The sequence below is a fragment of the Schistocerca gregaria genome, chromosome 1, assembly GCF_023897955.1.
Source record: "Schistocerca gregaria isolate iqSchGreg1 chromosome 1, iqSchGreg1.2, whole genome shotgun sequence".
NCBI lineage: Eukaryota > Metazoa > Arthropoda > Insecta > Orthoptera > Acrididae > Schistocerca > Schistocerca gregaria.
Window position 1 is genome coordinate 332,064,874 of NC_064920.1, and position 25,072 is coordinate 332,089,945.

Sequence of the window (25,072 nt, forward strand, 5' to 3'; positions counted from 1 at the left end):
CAATTGATACCATACAGTAGCACAAGAACATTAATACATCACGTTGCACAGACATTTGTTTATTTACCATGAACAATACTTGCATGCAGTATTAAGGCCTGTGACTGTTTAAAATAGTGGAATAAGTGATAGTGCCTTCTTTCTGCTACTGACATATATAAGTAGGTAAATTTGCTTCGTGGTCATGGATTGAATTAAATAAAGATTTTAACTGCATTTCTTAAGAAGAGGTTTAGGTGAATGCTCAAGAGTGTGGGATACATGGGAGTTCACATTTTCTCTTAATGACATAAATAAATTTACATTTTATCACCACAATGTCAGTTGAACCACAAGTAACAGCATCACACTTTATCTTTAAGGGAGTGCTTCTCTTAGGCAGTTTCCGCCACTCTTATACCTTATAACTCTAAGTATTCATTCATTTTATAGGAAGTTTGTTCGATGAGGAATAATTTTAGTTTCCTTTTGAAAACCTGTACATTATTTATTTCCATTTTATATTGATAGGGAGCTTATTGAAGACTTTTATACCTGACTCAGTAACTCCCTTATGTACTTTAATGAGAGTTGCAGAGCCTTGGTGAAAATGTTTCACCTGTCTTGTGTCATGGTTGTGGATGTCACAATTTTTCTGACACAATTTCCTGTTGTCGGCTGCAAATAACATCAGTGAGTATATATACAGACCTGTGATAGTAAGTATCATGAGAGATTTGAATAGACCTCTGCAAGATTCCCCCTTTAAGGACCCCACATATTAGTCTCACTACTCGTTTTTGTATTCTGAAGACTTTTTCAATACATACAGCATTTCCCCAGAAGATTATGCCATAGGAGAGAACAGAATGGAAATATACAAAATATGACTACAACATTATTTCTCTGTCCACTAGCTGATGGAGAGCTCTTAGTGCAAAGCACGATGAGCTATGTTTCTTGACCAGCTGATCAATTTGTTCTTTACATCTTGGGTCATTGTCTATTTGGATACCTAGGAATTTTGTATGTGTGTTTTCGCTAATTTTGTGACTGTTAACATGTATTCGAGGAACTTTATTTTTAAAATTTTTTGTTAGAAATTGTATCATATTGGCTTTTGAAAGATTTAAGGTTACGCTATTCGCAGTGAAACATTTGTGTACTTGAGTGGAGACTGTCATGGCTGTTTCGCGCATTGTGCAGTTGCATCCTTTTACGATGATACTTGTATCTTTGGCAAACATTACTATTTTTGCTGTGTTATTAATTGTGATAGGTGGATCATTAAAGTAGATTAGGAAAATTAGTGGCCCAGTAGCCCAAGAATCGAGCCCTGCAGGACTCCATACTTTATATTTCCCCAGTTTGATTTTAATGCTGTACCTCTCCTCCTTAAGCCAACCCTTTGCTTCCAGTTCTGTAAGTGTGATTCTATCCAAGTCAAAGATTTGTCTTTAATGCTACAATATGAAAGCTTCTCTAAGAGTGTGCTGTGATCTACACAATCAAATGCCTTGGCAAGGTCACAAAATATCCCCATTGGGTACCTTTTGTAATTTAGTTCACCTAAAATCTAATGTGTTAGGTTAAATATAGCTCTGTCTGTGGAGGAGCTCTTATGAAAGTCGAACTGTGTAGGAGCCAGTAAGCCATTTTGTGTAATGTGACTGTAAATCCTATTATACACTATTCTCTCAAATACCTTTGAACACTGGCAGCAGAGAGATGGATCGATAGTTGGATATTTCACCCCCAGCTCCACTTTTGTGGATTGGCAGCACAGTTGCATGTTTTAATCTACCTGGAACACACCAGTTTCTATAGATTGGTTGCACAAATGGCACAATCTATAACTGATTAAGTCTGCACATGATATTAAAATTCTCCTTGATAAGCCATTCTATCCACCGCAATCTGAATTTTTGTGTAATGGTATGGTTTTTTTATTTCTTTAGGAGTTGTAATTCTGAAATGAAGTGCTACTTTAGATGTTGTTTGCATGTGATTAAGTAGTTCAATAGCTTCTGTGTGAGATTCTTTATTATAGTTCTCTGTTTCTTCATCTATAGTGAGAAAATAATTGTTGAAATCTGAGGCAGCAACCCTGTGGTTATTATTGTCAGGTTTTATGTTCCTATTTGTCTCACTTTTTATGATGTGCCATATGGCTTTTGTTTTATTGTTTGAGTTGCTAATTTCTATGCATTGTGCAACTGTTTGGCCTTCTTGATTATTCTTGTTAGAATTTTACAGTATTTCTTGTAATGAAACTGTACTGCAGGGTCTGTACTAGTCCTCTGTTGTACATACAGAACTCTCTTTTTGTGGCATGATATTTTTATGCCAGTAGTTAACCAATCTTTCCTTTTACTACAGGTTAGTTTGATTTTAATCTGTCTTGGGGGAAAGAAGCTTCAAAATGTTTAAGGAATAAGTTCACGAAAGAGTTGAACGTCTCATTCACGATGTTAGCCTAGTATACTTCCTCCCATTGTTCATGGCCTGAACTATTTCTGAACAGTCAAGTAGATTCAGCATTTATTGTTCTACCATCTTTAACTTGGCCACAATGGCCATGTGCTGTTTTTCTGCTGGCAAGTTTTAGGGTTGTCACTTGACCATCGTTATCAGACAAACCATTTGTTATTGCCTGTGTCATCACTTCACTGTAATTTGTGAGATCTAGGAACAGATTATCAATTAGGGTCTTGCTGTGCCCATATACCATTGCTGCGAATGAGATTATAGGGGGCAGATTGAAGCTTAACGGTAGTGATTCTAATAGTTTCTGTATGTTGTTTTTTGTGAGTAAGTTTGTGTTAAAGTCACCACATACGATGACATTACTATGGTTTTTATAAAATTTAGTAAGAGCTGTTTCTAGCTGAGAGAGAATGTTTTGAAAGTTTCCCGTAGGTGCCCTGTAAACTGTTACTATGATCAGGAACTGTGTTTCAAGCTCTAATTTGACTGCACAACATTCAAGGTGCTGGAAGGTTTATACATTCACAATATTCAGTATCTTGTACATTACCGGTTTCCTTATTGCATATAACAACAGCTACATGTTTGTATTTTGACATACAGAAATAATTAGGCAGATCTAGTCCCTTGTTATTATACTCCGAAGACTTGTTTCGTTTAGCCCTTGCTCATTAAGGCACAATGCATCTGGCTTTGTTTCACTCGGGAGCGTTTCTACTTCTAGTTTTTTGTTGCCTGGGTATTTAATGATATAGTCAAGAATTAAATGTTATTTTCTTTTTGATGAATTCTGTGTTGTTGAAAATCTGATTTAATTGTGACCACATTGTATTCATTATTATTTATCTTGTCTCTCTTCTCTTTTGTTGGCCGTTATGTAAAAAAAAAATCTTCACTAAGTACTGGGGTACTGCTCGTACTCTTTCCGAAGTCCACCTTGGGTTTCCTTTCTGATTGTGCAACTTTTGTTGAATTTGTGATTGTTGCTTTTTCGTACTTCGATGTATTTGATATATCTGTTTTGCGGTATTGTGTCTGATGGTTCATTTATTACATTTCATGCAACTTCAGCTGGTTCTTTTGTTTACACATAGTGATCTTCCTGTATTTTCTTCTTTGTTCAAGTACTACAATTAGTAATGCGTTTTAACTGTTCGTGTTGAAACGCGTACTGACTTCCTAAGGTGATGAAGAAGGGGATGAATTTACAAGTTTTAATTGCCTATGGAATATAGTATCAACTTTAACGTTTCCGCAATGCGAAAGACACGCCATTTGGCAGTAAGGTGTTCAGGTATGTTGGCCAGCACGAGTTGCAGTGTGCGTATGCATGCGCAAGTTTTCAATGCTTGGAGTGACGCGTCTTTGTGCAAGAGTAGCAATCAAGATGTCTTCGTTGCAGAAGTTATTTGTAATGCGCGGTGAAAATATGAGTTTGGTTATGTCTTACGTTTAACATGTACACTATGTGAACTGTGCATTGGTGTGTTATAACAGCGTGATTGAAGATAATTGGATATTATTAACCACTCCGCGTCCACATACTAACCGTGCATTTGGAAATATCGTTGCCTATGTGAAGTTAAGCCTGTACCCGGTTTTGTGGTTATGACAGTAAATAATTTTTCCATACAATGAATGTATCTCAGAATGACATCTTGCGGACTCTTGATCTACTCGATCAGTCTGTAAATATAAGCCGCAAGCCACCGGCGCGCGAGAGAGAAAATGTAGCAAGGAAACTGCTGGAAAGCTTTAGGAAAGGTTTGTTGAACAGATTGTTTGCTTTTGTATATGTGTGCACAATATAGGTAGTACTATGACTTACATCTGGAGTTACACACTGCGTTAGCATCTTTCCCAGACTATTGATGACTAAGAAAGGCAGTGTCCTATTGGTATACTGTGGCAGTATATCGTCTAGATTGTTGCGTAAGTTGAACTGACAGTGCCTTGATATCAGTTGCAGAGTGGAAACCTAGTACATACATGTTTTACATCGTTTTCCACTCTGTGGTTATTAGACAGCAGTCAGTCTCAGCAGCACAGTTCAAAAGCATCTGTTCTCTTCATGCCTGAACTGTTTATGTCCACATTGAATTTCTGTACAAGGCAATACTCACCACACATACCTTCTTTTTTTATTAAAAAAAAGACTATGTGAAGCTTAAAAATTTGTGATGGTAACAAATGTCTCTTTTTTTCAGAGATATTTCTTGCTATAGCCAGTCTGCATTTTGTATTCTCTGTACTTCACCGATAAGTAGTTTTGCTGCCAAAATAACAAAACTCATATACTGCTTTTAGTGAGTCATATTCTGTTCTAATTCTCAGAACATCCACTGATTTAACTTGCCCCATCATATGAACCAATCTCTTCTCAAGACACTTTTTACTCCATTCAACTGCTCTTCCAAAGTTTTATTTCTTCTCACTGAAGTTTACTTCCTTTTCCATATTTTGCCATGGTTTCCTTCATAACTTGCTTAGTGTACAGGGGAAATAAATTGAGCAGAGGTTTCAGCTCTATCTCCCACTTACTTCGCGACCAGTGCTTCCCTTTCAAGTTGTTAATCTAACTGCCATCCAGTTTCTGTACAGTTTGTATGTTACTTTTCACTTCCTGTATTTTAGCCCTGCAAGTTTCAGAGTTTCATATTGTATGTTCTAGTAAACCTTGCCAAAAAGCTTTCTTTAAGTCTAACCTATCTTGTCCAATTAGCCTAGTTTGAGTGTCAACATTTTTTTACATGTTCCTAAATTTCTCAAGAATCCAATCTGAAGTTCCCTGAGGTTGCTTTCTACCAGTTTTTGCACTGAGTCAGTATTTCAGTCCTAACTTAGTAATTCATGGTTCAGTAGTATTCACACCTGTCAGTGACTGCCTTCCTGGTGTTGGAATTATCCCATTCTTCTTTAAGCCTAATGCTATTTCGTCTGCCCCATATCTCGCACACCAAATGGAAAGTTCTGTCATTGTCCAAAACGTCTGTTACCCAGAGGGAATGTTGTTCACTCAATGGGCTTTGTTTTGACTGCACTATCAAATTTTTCTTGCACTATCATATCTCACATCTTGTCTTCATTTACTTCCTCCTTGTGCATTTGTGCATTAAAACTTTTCCTTAAAGTTCAGCTCTCTTATTACAATTCCTTCCGTTTTTTAACATTTCCTCCCTTGCTTGTTGCACCCTCTGAGCTTTTCATATTGAAACTGCTGGTTCTCTATTTGCTGGAAATCTTTTTAATTTTATTACAGGTAGTATCTGTCGTTCCTTTACTCATTTATTTTTCTAGAGCCTTGGATCTGTTCATTCTTACTATTTTGCATTTCCTTAAAATCTTGTTTTTGATGTCTGTATTGCCTTCTGCCTGTTTCTTTTGCTTCATTTTTATAGTTTTTCTCTCTCTTGCTATCACTGGATTTCTGCTAGGACTTGCCTTTTCATCAACAGTTTTATCATATGGTAATGTAAACCATTTCATGTTTTAAAGCTACCAGTTCGTCTTGTGTTGTATTCTTTCCCTTGTTTCAATCAAACAGTGTCTAATGCTTCTTCTGAAACTCTCAACTACCTTCAGTTCTCTCAGTTTATCCTGGTTTCATCTCCTTGATTTCTTACATTTTTGCAGTGTCTTGAAATTTTAATTTGTAGTTCATAACAAATAAATTATGGCCAAAAAAAATAATGAGTCATAACTTTTAAATTTATTAGCATTTTGACTCTATACCATACTGCCAGCATGAGAATGGTAAAGCTGGTGATGTACAAATATGGGTAGGGGCAGACAGAGCACATAATAGCTCAAAACGGATAGCGGAATAGGTGGGTTACTGGTAGATACTAACTTCCAGTCTAACGAGGGCTCATGTAACCAGAACTCCTGACTTAGGAATTTTTCAGAGTTCTTATGGTAACAGTAACAGAATGCATATTGTCAGCCAGAATGTATTTTTAATCGTTACAAGGAAAGAGGGCAGCTTTGAGAATTTCCCCTTTTTTATATTCAAAGAGGTTTAGAGGGCATTTCTGTCACTCTAAAACCTATGAAACGAATGGAATGGGATGCTGTTGGTAGAAACTTCTACCTGCAACTTCGTCGTTGGGTGTGAACCCTTCACCACCTTGGCTTAGAGAAGCGGCCCATGTTAACCTTAGCCTTCATTTGCTTCCTAAGGACACTACTCCAGCCTCAATCTATTGCCTTCAATTTCACGACCTTCATGTGGAATTTTATTATAGGACCTTTGTGTACACTGGTGGCTCTCGGACTAACTGTGCTTTTGTAGTGGCGCCTGTGAATTTTGATGTCAGCTTCCGGCACACTGCTCAGTATTTACAACCAAGCTCTCAGGCCACAGAGTACATCCAGGAGTACAGACTTTTCAATTGTGTCCTCTGCTCAGACTCACTCGCGCCCTTCTAAGTCTATGTGCACTGTTCAGCGCCCGTCCCTTAGTGCAACGGCTCCAAGGAAACTGTCACTTGCTCACTCATGGTGGAGCCGCTGTGATTTTTATTTAGGTTCCTTTCATGTCGGTCTGCCAGGAAACGAGGCTGCTGATGCTGCTGCCCAGGGTGCAGACCTCGTACCACAATTCACGAGTCCCTATGTTCCCTCTGATGATCTCTGTGTTTCTGTCTGTCAGGAGGTGGTGTCCCTTTGGCATCGCCAATGGTCCTCCCTTCACAGGAATAAGCTCCTGCTCATTAAGCTTCTCCCAGTGGCTTGGACAACCTCCTCTCGGCCCTACTGCTGGGAGGAGGTGATTTCAACTCGGCTGCACTGCCTTTTTAGCTATCGTCATTTGATAAGTGGCGCTACCCCCCTATTTTGTACACTTTATGCCTATGTTTTAACTGTCTGCCACTTCCTGATGGAATGCCCATTTTTTAACCATTTATCTTCCCGCATGGGTCTGCCATTTGCGTTATCATCAGTTTTAGCAAATGACTCATCGACTGTTGGCCATGTTTTACTGTTGGCCATCGTAGCAATATGGTGAAGGCCATTTAAATTTTAGTTTTAGACATCTGTTTCCCTACGATGTATTTTATAGACCTTTCTCCATGTCCCTGTTTTTAGCCATCTTGTTTTACGTCATTTGGGATTGACGTGTAGTCATTTTTTTTAACTCCTCTCTGTCTTCGTCTTCTATAGTTTGATGTGGGTGTGTATGACCCCAGTTGTTTTTTGTGCTCTAGACCAAAACAAAACCAAAACCAAGCATGTGTAGCCAGTCAGTGTGGTGGGGCTGTTATGTACCCATCAGGCTGAGCCCCCTGACAACACAGGGATCACACTACTGATACCTGAGTTGTTTCCCTCCCCCTGTATGCCAAGGAGTGGATGCTTGTCTTCGTGGAGCATCGGAACTCCCAGCAATGGCTGTGGTGCAAGGTGGCTCTTGCTGTGGCCGGGCGGTGCCCATGGCAACAGCCCCTGATCGGAGTGGGTAGTATCAGCGCAGATGCTTGGCTAATGAAGTGTATCAAGCTGCAAAAATCTGGCCTCTCAAGCAGAAGTTCTTTGAGTGCTGAAGGAACAGTCAATGCTGCTTCATATGACCCATCAGCCTTCCCTTCCCTGACTACAACATGGGAGGGAGCTTCAGAATATTGAGAACAGGTTTGGTGAAATGGACTCTCTCAGTAAGATATGGTCAGGCTCTCTGTTGATAAAAGCTACTTCTGCCGCCCAGCCCGCAGCCCATTGTGCTTGTGATCGTCTTGGCAATTTCCCAGTGTCTATTACTCTTCACCAATCTCTGAATATGATCCTGAAAACTGATGAATTCCAGGCTAATCTGGAGTGACGTGGCGTTCATTTTGCTTGATGTGCGCAGAAGGGTCGCAGAAACAACCGCACCGATATCGGTGCCTTTATTCTATCTTTCGAGGGGGCTATCGTTTAGAGAAGGTTAAAGTTACGTGCTACAGATGTGATGTGAAGCCATACGTCCCACCACCCATGAGGTGCTTTCATTGCTTGTTTTTTAGGCATATATCATCCCACTGTACAGCGGACCCTCTATATGGTGACTGTGGACACCCACTCCATGAGGGGAAGCCCCTGTGTTCCACCACCTGTGTGTGTCAATTGTCATGACCAACTCCTCTCACTCGCCGGATTGCCCAGCTTACAAAAGAGAAAAGAAGATCCAAGAGTACAAGTCCCTGGATCGCCTGTCTTAAGCTGAGGCTCACTAAAAGGGAAATACGGAAGCATCCGATCGCACCCGTGTGCTTTGACCCATGACGTCACAAATATAGCGGAAACGACCATAAACCAAGATTCCAATATGTCTCATATAAAGTTGTTACATACATATTATAAATACGAAAATACATCGAAAAACACACACACACACACACACACACACACACACACACACACACACACACACACACACACGTTCTACAAAAAGCCCAATGACACTAACGGGACAAGCGCAGGAAGTTGGGGGTTTTTGGGTGGGGACAAACTAAATATAAACAAATTTATACACCCACCCCCATACAAAACCACACAAAACAACGAAAAAAGCTGACAACACAAATTTTATTAAACACAATATCATCTGTAATCGGACACATCCCTTGACCTATAAAGCTCAAAAACATCCTCCAATACCAACAGCCACAACCACACATTGTAATAAAACACTTCCCTTTACCCCAACATACAACACGTACGCTAAAAACAAAAAATAAAAACTTACCACAAAAAGATTCCGGCACCACAAACTAGGTTGGCCACCTCAAGGGCTCTACAGTCTGGAACCGCACAACCGCTACAGTCACAAAATAAACCACCCACCCCACCCTGAGCTGCAGCCAGTCAGCCACCCACCCACCCACCCACCCCCTTCCCAACCAAACCACCCTGACTAACCACTTTCGGCCAATACATTTTACTAGCAGCCCTTAAAAAACCCGAAAAACACAATAGCCCTCAGGGACACACTTCTGCCAACAGTACTCATTTAAATGAGACTGAAGGTTTCAAGAGCGCCTCTTCCCCCTCCCAAGAACTGATTTAACAGCCCCCACATCCCCTGTATAGTATTTGTGCAAGCCCCCATCTCAACATGTTGAAACTCTAAGCTATAGTTAACAACTAACTGATTGAATCCCCTCTCACCCAACCCCCTGTATGAAGAAAATGCATCTGAAACTACTGTGGACCCTGGTTCTCCTCAATTAACCCCACTAATTCCGCCTTAGACCTCCCTTCGACACCCCCTAAAAGCACATTCAGAACCCCGCCCCGGAACAACAGACCCCCACACCCAGACACCAACCACAGGCTCACCCCTCCCATACTTCCTTTTCCCAAACTGTGACTCGTCCACCTCCACAACCACCCCTGCCCCCCCCCCCCCCCCCAACTTAACCCTGTACTTAATAAACACAGAACACACTTCACGGCAAAAAGAAGACCAATCAAGCACACTCCTCTCACTCACACCAGTCTCATGCGCACAAAAACTATGTGAGGATCTATAACAAGAATAATAAGTCATGAGTACAATCTCGCGCATGCCCAATCTAGACTTCTCAAACCAGGAACCATGCCATATGGAACGCCTAATGTCATCCTTTCGACAACGCCACGTATAACAGTCTCTGGTCCGAGACGCTGGAACATTAGTCAACTTCATTTGTTGCCCACAAATGGATCACTTCACAATCTCAGCAAGTAACCCAAATAGCTGTAAAAACTTTATCAGCTCCAACGCGGTATTTCCCATCATTTCACACAGACGCATGCTATCATTCGTATCCTTCCTGAACAAAAACAACAACAGATTAATTTACTCAAATTACCACACGACCTACTGCGAAAAACACTAAATTAACCTTCACACAAACTACTAAATCGTTAACTTGCTGTAAAGAATTCCACTACAAACACAGCCAACACTCGAACAATTCTGTATAATGAGCAAGACCAAACTGAGCCCGTTACACCACACAAACCAAAACCCTAAACATACCACCAGAGGGCACAACAAACCACAACACGACGACATCTACAAACATCCCACACTCGCAAACCAAACTCCGCACTGTTATGACGTCACACACACCACAACACCCTTATGTCACGGGTCAAAGCCGACATGTGGGATCGGATGCTTCTGTCGACCTGCCAAAAGTATGAGAAACTCCATCCAGCATCAAATGTTCAGAGGTGGGATCGGATGCTTCTGTCGACCTGCCAGAAGTATGAGAAACTCCATTCAACATCAAATGTTCAGCTTTTGATTATGTTGCATCCTTTCCCCCCTCCTACCTAGCCTCATCCCTTTCTTCCCTCTTCCTCCCCTGCTGTTTCCATGACCTCCTATTCAGGAATCACTTCCCCTCCCGGAAGTGCTCCCCACTCCCCTTCTTTGGCACTTGCCGGTGATTGGGTTCCTTTCTGGGAACCCGCTCCCTGGTGTAGGTCAGCCCAGAAGCCTCCTACCAGCAATTGGGCATGGAATGCACAATCTGTGCGCCCCAACATCGTCTGCTCTCTTTCGGTTCTAGATCTTGCAGGGCCCGTACTCCCTCTGTGCCCTGCCCTTCTCCACTTCTGAAAGAAGAAGAGGAGGAGGAGGAGGAGAAACATAAATCTCAAGACAAGCCCGGCCCCTCACTACCTGAATGTGCCATCTGATTTATGGATGTCGCACCATCCTTGTCGCACCACTGACTGAGTGACATGACCTTTATGTCTAACCTGGACTGGCGCCACATGATCGTCCAGTGGAATTCCAACAGATACTATCGTCACCTACTGGAAATACGCCATCTTGTCTCCTATTCTGCATTCCTGTCTTACTCTTCAAGAAACACACTTCTGTCATGATCACTCTCCAACATTTTGTGGTTATCGGGCATTCTGTCAGAACTGCACTGGTCCCGGGGTAGCATCTGGCGGAGTCTGCACTTTGGTTTGCTCTGATGTCATTAGTGACAGGATTCCCCTACGTACCATTCTGGAAGCAATAGTGGTTAGGGTGCTAACAACTATGGCAATCACTGTCTGCTACATCTACATCTCTCCAGGTAGGCCATTTCCTTGGATTTAACGGTCTACCTTAATACAGCAACTCCCACCCTCATTTCTCCCCCTTGCAGCCTTCAGTGCCCACTACCCACTGTGGGGAGTGGCATTTCAATGAGTAAGGGTCTCCTAATTGACTTTCTTTTAATGAACCTTGATTTATGTCTCCTCAGTGATGGTTCCCCTACCCACTTCAGTGCTGCTCATGGCATCTTTACTGCTATCGATCTCAGAATCTCCTCCTCTGTTCTCGTGGCTTCCCTATATTTGTCATCCCACAATGAACTTAGTGACTGTGATCACTTTCTGATAATTATATAGTCCCCCTGCTGCTGTCAGGCATACAGGCTGCCTCACTGGTCATTCTGCTGGGTCATTTCATCTTTATATACAGTTACTGTGCACTTTGACACCTCTGTCTCGAATTGCATTGATGCAGTCATGAAAGGCGTCTCTGCCACTATTCTTCATGCTGCTGTCACTGTTGCCCCATATCTGCAGGTCTCCCTCGTCGGCTGGTACCGTGGTGGACCAAGAATGTAGGCAGTTGCTGTCCAGGACTACTGACGGGTGCTGCAGTGATTTAAATGACTTCCTTCACAGACGAACGTCCTCGCTAAGGCTTGTTACCTTATTGAGCAGAGTAAAAGAGAACATTGGGAGCACTATGTTTCTTTCCTGGGGATGCATGCCTTGTCATCACTGGTTTGGTCCAAGCATTGTAACCTTCTGGGCTGCCAGCCTCAAAGGTGCTCTGCCCGGTGATCCATTGGTCCATGCAGAACACCTTGTGGCACACTTTGTGATGGCATCGGTGTTCTCTTCCTGCCCTACTACTTTTCTCTGGCAGAAACATAAAGTTGAACAGATTCCTCTCTGTTTCAACCTGCAACACACTGAGCCATATAATGAACCCTTCACTGAGTGGGAATTCTTGCAGGCTCTTACCTCTTCATGAGACACCTCAGGCCAAGATTCTGTTGACAATCAGGTGATCCAGCACTTGGACATTCCCCAGAGGCAATATGTCTTCACGGTCTTCAACTGCATTGGGCTCATGGGTGCTTTCTCATCATAATGACGAAACAGTGTAGTTAGTCCCTTCCTTAAGCCCGGAAAAAACCCAATGTTTCTAGACAGCTACCGCTCAATTAGCCTGACCAACGTACTTTGTAAAATGCTTGAGAGGATGGTTAGCTTCAGATTATGTTGGGTACTCAAATCTAGGGTCTTTTGTACCTGTATAATATGGTTTCCAGGCAGGTCGATCTCCAACTGACCATTTACTCAGGTTTTAAACGGCCAACTGACAAGAGTTGGCATTTCACTCAGTGCCACTCGGACTGAGGATGATGGTATCCCGCAGGGTTCTGTGCTAAGTGTCACACTCGTACCTCATAGCCATCAACAAGCTTGCAACCTCTATTGGACCTGTGGTTACCCCGGCATTGTACTTCGGCGATTTTTACATTTGGTGCAGCTCCCTCTCAGTAGCATCTACTGAACACCAGCTCAGAGGCGCCACCTGACAGGCTTATGCGTGAGTCATCTCCCATGACTTCCAGTTTTCTCTCTCCACAACACCGGCTATGCATTTTTGTTGTCGACCCACAGTCTACCCTAGTCTGGAACTTTATTTAGGTGACCAGCTCCTTTACATTGTAGCACATGTCCATTTCTAGGGCCTTATTTTTGATAAAAAGCTGACATGACTACTCCATATTTGCCACCTACGCAAGCATGTTGAAGCTTAATTCTCTCCGCATCCTGGCCCATACATCTTGGGGTGCAGACCTTAACACTCTTCCCCATCTTTACCATGCTCTAATCTTGTCCAGACTAGATTATGGTAATCAGGTTTACGTCTCACACTCGTTTGTAAAGTTTGGGGTTAGTTATCTCAGGTGGGACTGAATATAAAAATATGATTTTTGCACAGTTTGTTCACCTATACGTACTGTAAAAATTTCAACATTGATATCTGACTGTGAACAAAGATAAGTGATTTCGAAAATGAGGAAATAATTCACATTACTCTACAACTTATCTTGTGGCTGTTGCCTATTTAAATGGTTTATTGTTTCATTTAAATAAAATTTAATTGTGACATATATTTACTTAACACTATCACCCAGTATTCATTTAGGTTATTTATTTTTAATAATGCAATATTAAACAATAGGAGCTTTCGCTTTTGTTCTATGGTAATAAAAATGCCCATTTACGTTTAGGTTTATTGTCAATAAAGAAGCACATTATTGTTGGGTGAGGCATTGTAGAAGTACATTATTAGTGGGTGTGGCGTTAACTGGAATACAATAATATGGATGAACAGTGCTCTGTTGGACAGATATAAAGTAAAGTGTGTCACAAAACAGTTTATGGTTCAGTTTCGAAAAAATTGAAAAATGTTAATGACTTTGATGAAGTTAGACAAACTTTGTTTAAATTTTGAGTAAGTTCCTCTGCACCATCAGTGTGTGAGTATCACAAGAAAAAATATATTTTGAAATACAACCACAGCTTTGGAAGAAAATGCTGTGATCCACTTAAAGTTCATAAAAAGCCTATCACTAAAGGTTTGAGGGAAATACAACTTGAACATTTGTCCTTGTTATATGAGAGTGTAACAGCTTTCCAAGTGAAACGGAATGTGATTTCTGTAAATTCCCTGTGCCCAAATTGTTACTCAGACGTATCTCCTGCTTTGAAAATAATAAAATTAAGTCACAGAAAAATAGAAGCAGCTATTGAAAATAAGGTAGGCCTACAACAAATTTCAGACAATATTAGAAAAGACTTTCAATCATGCTTTAATAATGCAGATACCAACATTATTTCTTAAGAAGAAGAAAACCTACCACCAGCATCATCTGACAATGAATATTTGAGTTTAATAGAGAAATTAAAAATTACACTACTGGCCATTGAAATTGCTACACCACGAAGATGAAGTGCTACAGACGCGAAATTTAACAGACAGGAAGAAGATACTGTGATATGCAAATGATTAACTTTTCAGAGCATTCACACAAGGTTGACACCTGTGGCGACACAACGTGCTGACATGAGGAAATTTTCCAACCGATTTCTCATATGCAGACAGCAGTTGACTGGTGTTGCCTGGTGAAACATTTTTGTGATGCCTCATCTAAGGAGAAGAAATGCGTGCCATCACGTTTCCGACTTTGATAAAGGTCGGATAGTAGCCTATTGCGATTGTGGTTTATCGTATCGCGACATTGCTGTTCATGTTGGTAGAGATCCAATGACTGCAGAATATGGAATCGGTGGGTTCAGGAAGGTAATACGAAACTCTGTGCTAGATCCCGATAGCGTCATATCACTAGCAGTCGAGATGACAGGCATCTTATCCACACTGATCGTGCAGCCACATCTTGATCCTCGGTCAACAGATGGGGACGTTTGCAAGACAACAACCATCTGCACGAATAGTTCGACGATGTTTGCAGCAGCATGGACTATCAGCTCGGAGACCATGGCTGCGGTTACCCTTGACGCCGCATCACAGACAGGAGCACCTGCTGTGGTGTACTCAACAATGAACCTGGGTGCACGAATGGCAAAACGTCATTTTTTCGGATGAATCGAGATTCTGTTTACAGCATCATGATGGTCGCATCCGTGTTTGGTGACATCGCAGTGAATATACATTGGAAGCGTGTATGCGTCATCGCCATACTGTCGTATCACCCGGCGTGATGGTATGGGGTGCCATTCATTACATTTCTCGGTCACCTCTTGTTTGCATTGACAGCACTTTGAACAGTGGACATTACATTTCAGATGTGTTACGACCCGTGGCTCTACCCTTCGTTCAATCCCTGCGAAATCCTACATTTCAGCAGGATAACGCACGGCCGCATGTTTCAGGTCCTGTATGGGCCTTCCTGGATACAGAAAATGTTCGACTGCTGCCCTGGCCAGCACATTCTCTAGATCTCTCACCAATTGGAAACATCTGGTCAATGGTGGCCGAGCAACTGGCTCGTCACAATACGCCAGTCGCTACTCTTGATGAACTGTGGTATCGTGTTGGAGCTGCCTGGGCGGCTGTACCTGTACGCACCATCCAAGCTCTGTTTGACTCCATGCCCATGCATATCGAGGCCATTTTATGGCCAGAGGTGGTCGTTCTGGGTACTGATTTCTCAGGTCCTATGCACCCAAATTGCGTGAAAATGTAATCACATGTTAGTTCTAGTATAATATATTTGTCCAATGAATACCCGTTTATCATCTGCATTTCTTCTTGGTGTAGCAATTTTAATGGCCAGTAGTGTAAAATGTTCAGTGACCTCTAAAGAGGAAAAAGTTAAAATTTTTAAGTTTGCTCCATTACTTGTGGTCAAGAGAAAAAATAGTTCATGAATTCAACGTTTCTCGTAGTTTGGTTAAATTAACCCGAAAATTAGTGAAATAGCATTGCATTCTTCCAGTTTCAGAGAAGAAGAAAGGAGTAGGTTTAAGTGAAGAAACAATTAGAAAGATCCAGCAGTTTTTTGAAGATGATGAAAACAGTAGAATTTGCCCAGGTTGCAAAGATAGCGAAAAAGTTGTTATAAATGGAGTTAAAGTGACAAAGCAGAAAGAACTAGTGCTGTCACATTTAAATGAACTTTATGTAGCTTTCAAAAATTGTCTTCCTGAATGCAAAATTGGAAGGACAAAATTTTGTGACCTCCACCCTAAGTGGTGTATTTTAGCTGGATCCTCAGGGACACACACTGTATGTGTTTGTTTATATCTTCAAAATGTCAAACATGATGGCGGATGCAAAACTCAGTTATCTTGACTACAAAGAGTTACTAAATGTAATGGTCTGTGACACTAAGTTATGACTCCATGATGAGTTCGTGTAATAAATGCCCTGGTAAGGAAACAGTTATTGAATTGTTTCATGAATATGAGGAGGAAATGCCAGAGAATTTTACCTTCAAACAGTGGGTCACAACTGACAGGGCAGAAATGATAACAGTGGTTAAATCTCTGGAAGAGTACTTGGAATCTTTAATTGATAATTTACAAAAACTCAAGTCACCTCTATGTTTCTAAAATCCAAAGTACATTTTTGAAGGACAAAAAGCAAAACTTCATGAAACTGACTGCATAATGCTAGCTGCTTCTGTAGAAAATTTTACATTTGTGATTCAGGATGCAATAGAAGGATACTATTGGGTCAATGACCACGCAACAATGCATCCATTTATTCTCATCTTTAAAAATGAGAAAGATGAAGTTAACAGTTCTTGAATTTGCATTCTGAGCACTAATTTGAGCACAACACTTTGGCTGTACACGTGTTTCAAAAGTATGTAATAAATTACATAAAAGAAGATTTTTCCAAGGTTGAGAAGCTGATATACTTTTCAGATTGAAGTGGTAGTCAGTATAAGAACAAAAAATTTTTTCAAATCTGTGAAACCATATAGTAGACTTTGGGTTGGAGGCTGAATGGCACTTTTTTGCATCTTGCCATCGTAAGAATGCATGTGATGGAGTAGGAGGTACAACAAAACATGAAGTAAGTAAAGCCAGTCTACAAAGACCAACCACAGACCAAATTCTTACGGTACAGGACATGTACGTCTTTTGCAAGGATAACATTAAAGACATTACCTATTTTCTGATCAAGAAAGAAGAACTGGTTCTGCATATGAAAACAACACTTCAAACCAGATTTGAAAACTGTATAGCAATAAAAGGAACAAGGTATTTCCACAAATTCCTTGGCATTGCAGAAAACTTAGTTCAGTGCTATGTAACATCAGAAACCGAAATTTCTGAGGATCATTGTGTCAGTAAAATTACGTCTGTCTTTAATGTTGAATGACATAGTGGCATGTGTGTATGATGGACAGTGGTGGGTTGCAGAGGTTGAAAGAATAAGTTTGGAAAACCATGTTTTGTGCATTTTTACAACCCTGCTGGCCCAAGAACATCATTCAAGAACTCTACCAGTGACAAAGTTAAGATACCAATGAAAAATTTTTTAAGGAAACTTTCAGAGCTTCTTAACCCGGTGCAGAGAGATTCATTTTTTTAAAAACTGTTTTGAACTTCTCAATTATAGGGTAATAATATATAAAAAATTAAAATATTTATAAATTGTCAAGCAACCGACTTAATTTTTATTGGACCACTTCATTTGGATTGACCCCATTTGCCAATGCCCTGATTATCTCGTGTACGATGTCCTCTTTGCAAACAAAGGATGTATCCCTCCTGACAAATGCCCATGGATGGGATTGGTGGTTGGAATGTCTCTCACTTCCCCCCGTCAGGATCTCCGTATCCAGCCACTGGAATGCACCCTGTGTAATTCCTCCCCCCACCCCCACCCCACCCCCACCCCACTTGTATGGTGTCTTGGTCATGGATAAGAAGCAACCAATTCCAGGGTCCTAAGGCCTGTCACCCCTATGGTTTTCTGGCGTCTTGTACACAATAACTTTGCACAGTTCCAGGATGCTACCATCTTCTACACTGGTGGTTCTAAGACAATTGATAAGATGGGATATGCTTTCACGTCTCATACTGGCTCATACTGAGCATTTGTAGACTTAGAGAAAGCTTTTGACAATGTTGACTGGAATACTCTTTTTCAAATTCTAAAGGTGGCAGGGGTAAAATACAGGGAGCGAAAGGCTATTTATAATTTGTACAGAAACCAGATGGCAGTAATAAGAGTCGAGGGGTATGAAAGGGAAGCAGTGGTTGGGAAAGGAGTGAGACAGGGTTGTAGCCTCTCCCCGATGTTATTCAATCTGTATATTGAGCAAGCAGTAAAGGAAACAAAAGAAAAATTTGGAGTAGGTATTAAAATTCATGGAGACGAAGTAAAAACTTTGAGGTTCGCCGATGACATTGTAATTCTGTCAGAGACGGCAAAGGACTTGGAAGAGCAGTTGAACGGAATGGACAGTGTCTTGAAAGGAGGATATAAGATGAACATTAACAAAAGCAAAACGAGGATAATGGAATGTAGTCAAATTAAATCGGGTGATGCTGAGGGAATTAGATTAGGAAATGAGACACTTAAAGTAGTAAAGGAGTTTTGCTATTTAGGAAGTAAAATAACTGATGATGGTCGAAGTAGAGAGGATATAAAATGTAGACTGGCAATGGCAAGGAAAGCGTTTCTGAAGAAGAGAAATTTGTTAACATCGAATATAGATTTATGTATCAGGAAGTCGTTTCTGAAAGTATTTGTTTGGAGTGTAGCCATGTATGGAAGTGAAACATGGACGATAACTAGTTTGGACAAGAAGAGAATAGAAGCTTTCGAAATGTGGTGCTACAGAAGAATACTGAAGATAAGGTGGATAGATCACGTAACTAATGAGGAGGTATTGAATAGGATTGGGGAGAAGAGAAGTTTGTGGCACAACTTGACTAGAAGAAGGGATCGGTTGGTAGGACATGTTTTGAGGCATCAAGGGATCACAAATTTAGCATTGGAGGGCAGCGTGGAGGGTAAAAATCGTAGAGGGAGACCGAGAGATGAGTACACTAAGCAGATTCAGAAGGATGTAGGTTGCAGTAGGTACTGGGAGATGAAGCAGCTTGCACAGGATAGAGTAGCATGGAGAGCTGCATCAAACCAGTCTCAGGACTGAAGACGACAACAACAACAACAACAACAACAACAACAACAACAACAAACTGGCTGAGAACACCTTTTATGTAATTTGTTCACAGCAAAGCTTCTAGGCATTCACAGATCCCTTCATTTTGTTTCTCAGACCTCGCTCTGCAGTGTTTTGTTTGCTCTAGCTCAACGAACAGCCTGCAGGGCATCGACGGATGCTACTCTTGTCACCCTTTGGTCTTTGCTATCCATAACCTTCTCTCTGCCCCTTGGCCATGCACCTGCTCAGTTGTCCTTCTTTGGGTCACATGTCATATGGGCATATCAGGGAATGAATTGGGTGACCATTTGGCTCGAGAAGCAGATACTTAACTCCATTCCCTCTCCTGATTCCAGCTGTGGATGTATCGATTTAGGTCAAATCTCTCTTTGCCCAAAAGTGGAAGGCCATCTGGTTTGCTACTGCTCATAGTAATAAACTCTGCACAATCAAGGAGTCTCCTGCAGTTTACTCCTGGTGGGTCCGGGGGGTAGAATAGGCCCCAGGTATTGCTGCTTGTCATAAGAGGTGACTAAAAGGAGTCTCTCACTTTTTGGCCCTATGAGTTCAGATCCTATTCTATAGTTTGACCTGCCACTTTCAAAATTCTACAGAAGTGTGAGCCATACCAGGAAGGATGCTTTATGTGGTGCGCGATTTATCCATAGTGCCGTTAGATGCGATCTCCTGAATCCCTTGTCATGGCTTCGCATCTCCACCTGCGATTCAACTATCTGGGCGAGGACACTTTCCACGGTATGTTATCTTCTTTCGTTGTTTCCTGTCGTCATTTGCATCCATGACAGTATTGGATTTCTCGGTGCCCAATATCCAGCCGACAGGTATGGCCCTACATTGTTTCCCTCCCTCGCTACTACATGGGAGAAACGCAGGGGTACAGAATGGAGAGAGCCATATTCGCCTCTGTTTTTAGTCTGTAGCAGAACTGATGGGGACTCCTTTCTATCTGTTTGTTGTGGTCTTCAGTCCTGAGACTGGTTTGATGGAGCTCTCCATGCTGCTCTATCCTGTGCAAGCTTCTTCATCTCCCAGTACTTACCGCAACCTACATCCTTCTGAATCTGCTTAGTGTATTCATCTCTTGGTCTCCCTCTATGATTTTAACCCTCCACCCTGCCCTCCAGTGCTAAATTTGTGATCCCTTGATGCCTCAGAACGTGTCCTACCAAGCAGTCCCTTCTTCTTGTCAAGTTGTGCCATAAACTCCTCTTCTCCCCAATTCTATTCAATACTTCATCATTAATTATGTGGTCTACCCATCTAATCTTCAGCATTCTTCTGTAGCACCACATTTCGAAAGCTTCTATTCTCTTCTTGTCCAAACTATTTATCGTCCATGTTTCACTTCCATACCTGGCTACACTCCATACAAATACTTTCAGAAATGACTTCCTGACACTTAAATCTATACTCAATGTTAACAATTTCTCTTCTTCATAAACCCTTTCCTTGGCATTGCCAGTCTACATTTTATATCCTCTCAACTTCGACCATCATCAGTTATATTGCTCCCCAAATAGCAAAACTCCTTTACTACTTTAAGTGTCTCATTTCATAATCAAATTCCCTCAGCATCACCTGACTTAATTAGACAACATTCCATTATCCTTGTTTTGCTTTTGTTGATGTTCATCTTATATCGTCCTTTCAAGACATTATCTATTCCGTTCAACTGCTCTTCCAAGTCCTTTGCTGTCTCTGACAGAATTACAATGTCATCGGCGAACCTCAAAGTTTTTATTTCTTCTCCATGGATTTTAATACCTACTCCGAATTTTCCTTTGTTTCCTTTACTGCTTGCTGAATATACAGATGGAATAACATCGGGGAGAGACTACAAACCTGTCTCACTCCCTTCCCAACTACTGCTTCCCTTTCATGTCCCTTGGCTCTTATAACTGCCATCTGGTTTCTGTACAAATTGTAAATAGCCTTTCGCTCCCTGTATTTTACCCCTGCCACCTTTAGAATTTGAAAGAGAGTATTCCAGTCAACATTGTCAAAAGCTTTCTCCAAGTCTACAAATGCTAGAAATGTAGGTTTCCCTTTTCTTAATCTTTCTTCCAAGATAAGTCGTAAGTTCAGTATTGCCTCACGTGTTCCAATATTTCTATGGAATCCAAACTGATCTTCCCCGAAGTCAGCTTTTACCAGTTTTTCCATTGGTCTGTCAAGAATTCACATTAGTATTTTGCAGTTGTGACTTATTAAACTGATAGTTGGGTAATTTTCACATCTGTTTACAACTGCTTTGTTTGAGATTGGAATTATTGCATTATTCTTGAAGTCTGAGGGCATTTCGCCTGTCTCATACATCTTGCTCATCAGATGGTAAGGTTTTGTCAGGCCTGGCTTTCCTAAGGCCGTCAGTAGTTCTAATGAAATGTTGTCCACTCCCGGGGCCTTGTTTAGACTCAGGTGTTTCAGTGCTCTGTCAAACTCTTCACGCAGTATTGTATGTCCCATTTCATCTTCATCGATAATATTGTCCTCAAGTACATCGCCCTTGTATAGACCCTCTATATACCCCTTCCATCTTTCTGCTTTCCCTTCTTTGCTTAGGACTGGGTTTCCATCTGAGCTCTTGATATGCATACAAGTGGTTCTCTTTTCTCCAAAGGTCTGTCTAATTTTCCTATAGGCAGTAGTCTTACCCCTAGTGAATTAAGCCTCTACATCCTTACATTTGTCCTATAGCCATCCCTGCTTAGCCATTTTGCAGTTCCTGTTGATGTCATTTTTGAGATGTTTGTATTCCTTTTTGCCTGCTTCATTTACTGCATTTTTGTATTTTCTCCTTTCATCAATTAAATTCAGTATCTCTTCTGTTACCCAAGGATTTCTACTAGCCCTCGTCGTTTTACCTACTTGATCCTGTGCTGCCTTCACTACTTCATCCCTCAGAGCTACCCATTCTTCTTCTACTGTATTTCTTTCCCCCATTTGTGACAATTGTTCCCTTATGCTCTCCCTGAGACTCTGTACAACTTCTGGTTTAGTCAGTTTATGCAGGTCCCATCTCCTTAAATTCCCACCTTTTTGCAGTTTCTTCAGTTTTAATCTACAGTTCATAACCAATAGATTGTGGTCAGAGTCCACATCTGCCCCTGGAAATGTATTACAATTTAATATCTGGTTCCTAAATCTGTGTTTTACCATTATATAATCAAAATGATACCTTTTAGTATCTCCACGATTCTCCCATGTATACAACCTTCATTTACGATTCTTGAACCAAGTGTTAGATATGATTAAGTTATGCTCTGTGCAAAATTCTACCATATGGCTTCCTCTTTCATTTCTTACCCGCAAACCATATTCACCTATTATGTTTCCTTCTCTCCCTTTTCCTACTCTCGAATTCCAGTCACCGATGACTATTAAATTTTCATCTCCCTTCACTATCTGAATAATTTCTTTTCTCTTATAATACACTTCATCAATTTCTTCATCTGCAGAGCTAGTTGGCATATAAATTTGTACTACTGTAGTAGGCGTGGGCTTCGTGTTTATCTTGGCCACAATAATGCGTTCACTATGCTGTGTGTAGTAGCTTACCCACACTACTATTTTTTTAAATTTATTGTTAAACCTACTCCTGCAGTTTTACCTATGAAGCCTCAATTTTTTGTTGAACGCCTTGAGAATAAGTCTGCAGAAGTGACAGTACTGTCCAAGATGTGAATCAGCGCAGTCTTGATTCAGACAGCATCCCCAGCTCAAACCCCTGCATTACTCACCTGTGACAAGCTGGGTGACATTCCTGTTTCTGTCACTCCCCATAAAAGCCTCAACATGGTCCAGGGGATCATTTTCCATTGCAATCTCCTCTTGCAGCCTGACAACAAGCTCCGTGCCAGTTTAGAATGGTGGAATGTTCATTCCATCTGGCGCGTTTACAGGGGACCCAAAGACAACACCCAGATACTCCATATGTGCCTCCTCCCACTTGCATCAATTGTGGAGAGCACCACTCCCCCTGCTCGCCAGACTGCCCCGTACTCCAAAAGGAGTGGAAAATCGTGGAGTAAAAGACCCTGGACCAGTCCCCATGGGGGTCTGGGGGTTAGAAGAGGTCCGAGGTATTCCTGTCTGTCGTAAGAGGTGGCTAAAAGGAGTCTCTCACATTTCAGCCTTTGATGGTCCCCTGTAGGGTTTGACTTTCATTTTCCAAAATTATCCCGAAGAGCGAGCCATTTGGGGAAGGGCGCCATACATGGCTCATTGTGTCCATCATGCGCTGAGACCTGTCACATTCTTTGTCAACGTGGATCTGAACTTCTGCTCATTCTCCAACCGTTGGGCGAGGTCACCCTCCTGGGTGCGTATTTTTGCATCAACTGTACAGTATCGTTTTCTACGCTGATGATGATGATAACGAACTTATATGCTTCGTTGCACCTGATATCCAGCACGCAGTCCGTTGTGGTGGGGCCGCCATGTACGATGTTCCCCTGACCACAGCCTGCGCCGTTAACTCTCCACGTATGCTAAGGGGTAGATAACCGTACCCCTGGGGCATTGGGACTACCGGCAATGGCCATGGTGGTCAAACACCAACGCTCATGGGCTCAATTCAGTGCACAGAAGTACGACCCAAAACCGTTCCCCTCCTTGGCCACACCATGGGAGGAACGTCAGGCTAAGGATGGCAGCTGCTCTTATTCGCCCCGGTACCATGTATGTTTGAGAGCTGATGGGGAATCTTTCGTGAAGATGAAGCCTCAGATTTTTGTTGAGCATTTAGAGGACAAGATTGGGGAGGTGGAGAGCTTGTCCAAAATGAGATCTAGATGAAAACAACATCCTCTGCTCAGTCATGGGAGCTACTCACTTGTGACAAGCTGGGGATGTTTCTGTAACCATCATGCTCCATAAGAGCTTAAATATCGTCCAGGTTACCATATTTCACAGGGACCTTCTTTTACAGTCAGACGATGAGCTGCGTTCCAATTTGGAACGGCGAGGTGTACATTTCATTCGGCGTGTCCATCAGGGTCTGAGGGATAATTAGACTGCCACTGGTGACTTCGTCTTGGCCTTCAAGGGTGATACATTACCCAAGAAGGTAAGGTGATGGTCTACTGCTGTGATGTAAAACCCTGTAGGCTGTCCCTCCCCAAACGCTGCGCTTTAAATGTTGGAAGTTTGGTCATATGTCTTCCCACTGTACTTCCAGCACAACATTTCGAGATTGCGTACACACATCACATCTCAATACTCCAAGTGCCCCATCTCCCATCTGTGTCAGTTGTGGTGAGCACCATTCGTCTTACTCTCTAGACTGCAGAATTCTCCAGAAAGAAAGGAAAATCATGGAGTATGAGACCCTGGACCGACTGACATACACTAAGGCTAAGAGGAAATTTGAACGCCTACATCCTGTACGCATGACATCATCTTACCCCGCTTCTACAACAGTTCTAGCCCCATCAGCTCTGCCAAACCCAGTCCCCTCTGAGCCAGAAGACTACACCTGCACCCTTGGTGGTGGGCGGCCACTTCTCCTCACCCTGTTGCTCCTGAAGTAGGTGATGCAGGAGCAACACCCCCACCCCCTCCAATCATTGGGGACGTCTGTCCCCACTTCTAAGCCACAGAAGTGTAAAACTTCTTCGGCTGTTCTTGGTAGGAAGGGGTCTCTTGGGTCACTCCCTTCCCAGGTTTCTGCTAGTGGGAAAGAGGACATCCGCCAGTTGCTGAAGAGCCCAAAAGCAGCTGGTCTCAGGGCTTTACACTCATCCTCAGTCCCGGAGACTGAATCAGTGAAGTCCTCCCAGCCAGGGAAACCCAAGGAACAGGGAGAAAAATCCAAAAAGAAGGTCCCCAAGACCAAGGGAATTGTGTTGGCACCCACACCAAAGCTACCTCCA

General features: G+C 41.9%; 1 protein-coding gene across 1 annotated transcript in view; it reads left to right on the plus strand.

Moving 5' to 3' along the window:
- Positions 1–3,443: 3,443 nt before the first annotated feature.
- Positions 3,444–25,072, plus strand: part of LOC126344146 (nuclear pore complex protein Nup107-like) — a 217,617-nt gene continuing 195,988 nt past the window's right edge. Inside the window, exon 1 of the mRNA XM_050001997.1 lies at positions 3,444–4,230. Within this exon, the coding sequence (XP_049857954.1) occupies positions 4,101–4,230 (130 nt within the window). The 5' untranslated portion in view covers positions 3,444–4,100. The remainder of the gene's footprint in view (positions 4,231–25,072) is intronic.